Genomic DNA, 2,751 nt, shown 5'->3' on the forward strand with positions numbered 1-2,751 from the left:
TATTTTTTTTTTTTAAAGAATATTGGGGTCCTTTCTTTAAGCAAAGTATATGGTAACAGTGACAACATCTGGGCCCAGAAGGAATGTTCACTCAAAGTCAATTTGCTCCTCAGCCCACAGGTCCTGGCTCCCCAATAGTAAGAAGCCTCAAGTAAAGGAATGAAGGAAGAAAAAGGAGGTTCTTAGACTTGGATACCATCGTTTCTGGGGACAACTTTAACTGGATACCTACATGTCTACCTCTAAGAACTTCACGGCAGATGCAGAGGACACAACATACATGGAATCCATGGAGCTCAGTATTTCCTGAGCACAGAAGAAAATGATGGGAGCCCAGGTAATTGTTTCTTTCTTTTACCTTTCCTTTGTTTTCTTACAGGTGTGTGGTGACATTAAAAAAAAAAAAAAAGCCCTAACTGGATTGGCTCAATGGGTAGAGCATCAGCCTGCAGACTGAAAGGTCTCAGGTTCGATTCCAGTGAAGGGCATGTACCTTGGTGTGGGCACATCCCCAGTAGGAGGTGTGCAGAAGGCAGCTCGATGTTTCTAACTCTCTATCCCTCCCCCCATCCTCTCTGTAAAAAAATCAATAAAATATATATTTTTAAAAAATCAACTAAATAAAGGATAAATTGGGATAATTGGGTTCTGGATAAATTAACTTAGACTCTAAATTTGAAATTAGGACAAAGTGAGATCAGGAAAATTTTGTTTGTTGGGGTCATACTAAATGACTAATATTGGAACGTAATGGGTGACGTGGTGGCTTCCATGGGTCACATCAGCTGTCACTTTGCCTCCACTATCTCTGAGTTCTGAGAGCTGTGCTAGCAAATGATTGAACCCAAGTAGAAGGTTACGGGAACCTCAGATTTGTAGTCAATCGGACAGGTGGGTTTCCTGGAGACCCACTACTTAAGATTGGTGTCTGAAGTGTGGACAATCGTGCGGAAATGAACCCTTAACCTGTGACATCTGCACTAACTCCCGGCAGTTAGTGCCAGAATTTCTTGGTGTGGAAAACCCACACATCTGGCCCCAGAAGTGTTCTGTGTTAGCATGTAAAGGAAAACAGAAGTAAGTTTTTCCCAGACGGGTACCTAACCAAGTACAGTGGGGCCTTGACTTATGAGTTTAATTCGTTTTAGAAACAATTTACTAGCCAGCCCATGCTCAAGGGAAGGGGACTGCACAGGGGTATGAGTATCTAGAAGGTCATAAGGAATCTGCCTGACATTGTCTCTGATTCCTGGGAAGTTGCTCTAAATCCTTTAAATTACCAGTGTGATATGAGTTCTTCATTCTGGGCCACTGGGACCACACTTTATCGCTTGTGTTAATGCGGTGACTCAAGACAGAGGTTGTTTCAATGCCAGAAACCAACCAGGTGATCAGAGGGTAGTAGCTTTGAGCCATTTGACATCAGTGTGACTTCTAGGAAGGGGAAGGACCTGGAGACTGAGTCCAGCCACGAGGTCAGTAATTCAGTAACCGTGCATTTATCATGAAGCCTCAATAACAGCTCTGGATGCCGCAGTGTAGGCGAGCCTCCTGATTGGCAATACTCTAAAGCGCTGTCACATGGTGGCTGGGAGGAGCTAATGCTCCATGAAAGAGTCACTGTTCAATACCAAATGGCCTTCGTGCCTGGCCTTTTGGATACACAAGTCAGAACTTTGAAGATAATACCCCATTCTTTCTGATTTCTATTGTTTCTATTTTACGTAAGCTGTCTTTTGTCTCTCAATACTTTTTAAGTTTTTCTTTGCCTTTTTTGTAGTATAGTTTCAGTCTTATGTGTCTAGGTATAGACATTTTGTCTGGAATTTGTTAGGATAGTTGAATCTGAGGTTAGCAGTGTTTAACCAGTACTGAAAATTTTCAGCTTTTAGATGTTTGAATACTGCTTCTATGTTACTCTTCTCTTTTAGAAACTATAAGTAGGCATACATTACATTTGTTGATGCTATACTCTTTTTTTAAATTGGTTTCAGAGAGAGGAAGGGAGAGGGGGAGAGTGATAGAAACATCAATGATGAGAGAGGATCATTGACCAGCTGCCTCCTGCACACCGCCTACTGGGGATCCAGCCTGCAACCCAGGCATGTGCCCTGACTGGGAATTGAACCATGACCTCCTAGTTCATTGGTCGACACCCATCAGCTAGGCTATGCTCATATTTAATAACCTCTTCCTTATGTTTTCTCTTCTCCTTCTGCTGCATTTTCTGTTATTTCTTCAGTTATATATTCTGGGTCACTACAGTGTACTGAATATACTATTCATCTGTCCATTAGTGTATATATATGTGTGTGTATGTTTTTTTATTATAAGTTTTTCCCCCTAAAATCATCCTAATCAACTTTAATGGTCTATTTGGCTTTAGACATACCATGTATAATTTCTGTTTTTTATTTATTTTTTAAAAATATATTTTTATTTTTTTCAGAGAGGAAGGGGGAGAGATAGAAACATCAATGATGAGAGAGAATCATTGATTGGCTGCCTTCTGCATGCCCCCCACTGGGGATTGAGCCTGCAACCCAGGCATGTGCCCTTGACCAGAATCGAACCTGGGACCCTTCAGTCTGCAGGCCGATGCTCTATCCACTGAGCCAAACAGGCTAGGGCTCTGTTATTTTTTAATACTTATTAAAAACACTTGTCTTGTAAATTCTGGATGTGGAGTTTTATTGTAATGTAGGAATATTTTCTTCCTCCCAGTGTTATTTGTACATTCAAACAGCTTTT

The 2,751-nt window shown here is 41.2% G+C and overlaps 1 protein-coding gene across 1 annotated transcript in view; it reads left to right on the forward strand.

Annotated features, from left to right (window-relative positions):
• The window catches only part of ZNF614 (zinc finger protein 614), a 13,012-nt gene that overhangs the window by 4,559 nt on the left and 5,702 nt on the right, over positions 1 to 2,751 (forward strand). Inside the window, exon 2 of the mRNA XM_006774509.2 lies at positions 114 to 337. Within this exon, the coding sequence (XP_006774572.1) occupies positions 323 to 337 (15 nt within the window). The 5' untranslated portion in view covers positions 114 to 322. The remainder of the gene's footprint in view (positions 1 to 113; positions 338 to 2,751) is intronic.

This window comes from Myotis davidii, unplaced genomic scaffold (genome assembly GCF_000327345.1).
Source record: "Myotis davidii unplaced genomic scaffold, ASM32734v1 scaffold1388, whole genome shotgun sequence".
NCBI classification, from domain to species: Eukaryota; Metazoa; Chordata; class Mammalia; order Chiroptera; family Vespertilionidae; genus Myotis; species Myotis davidii.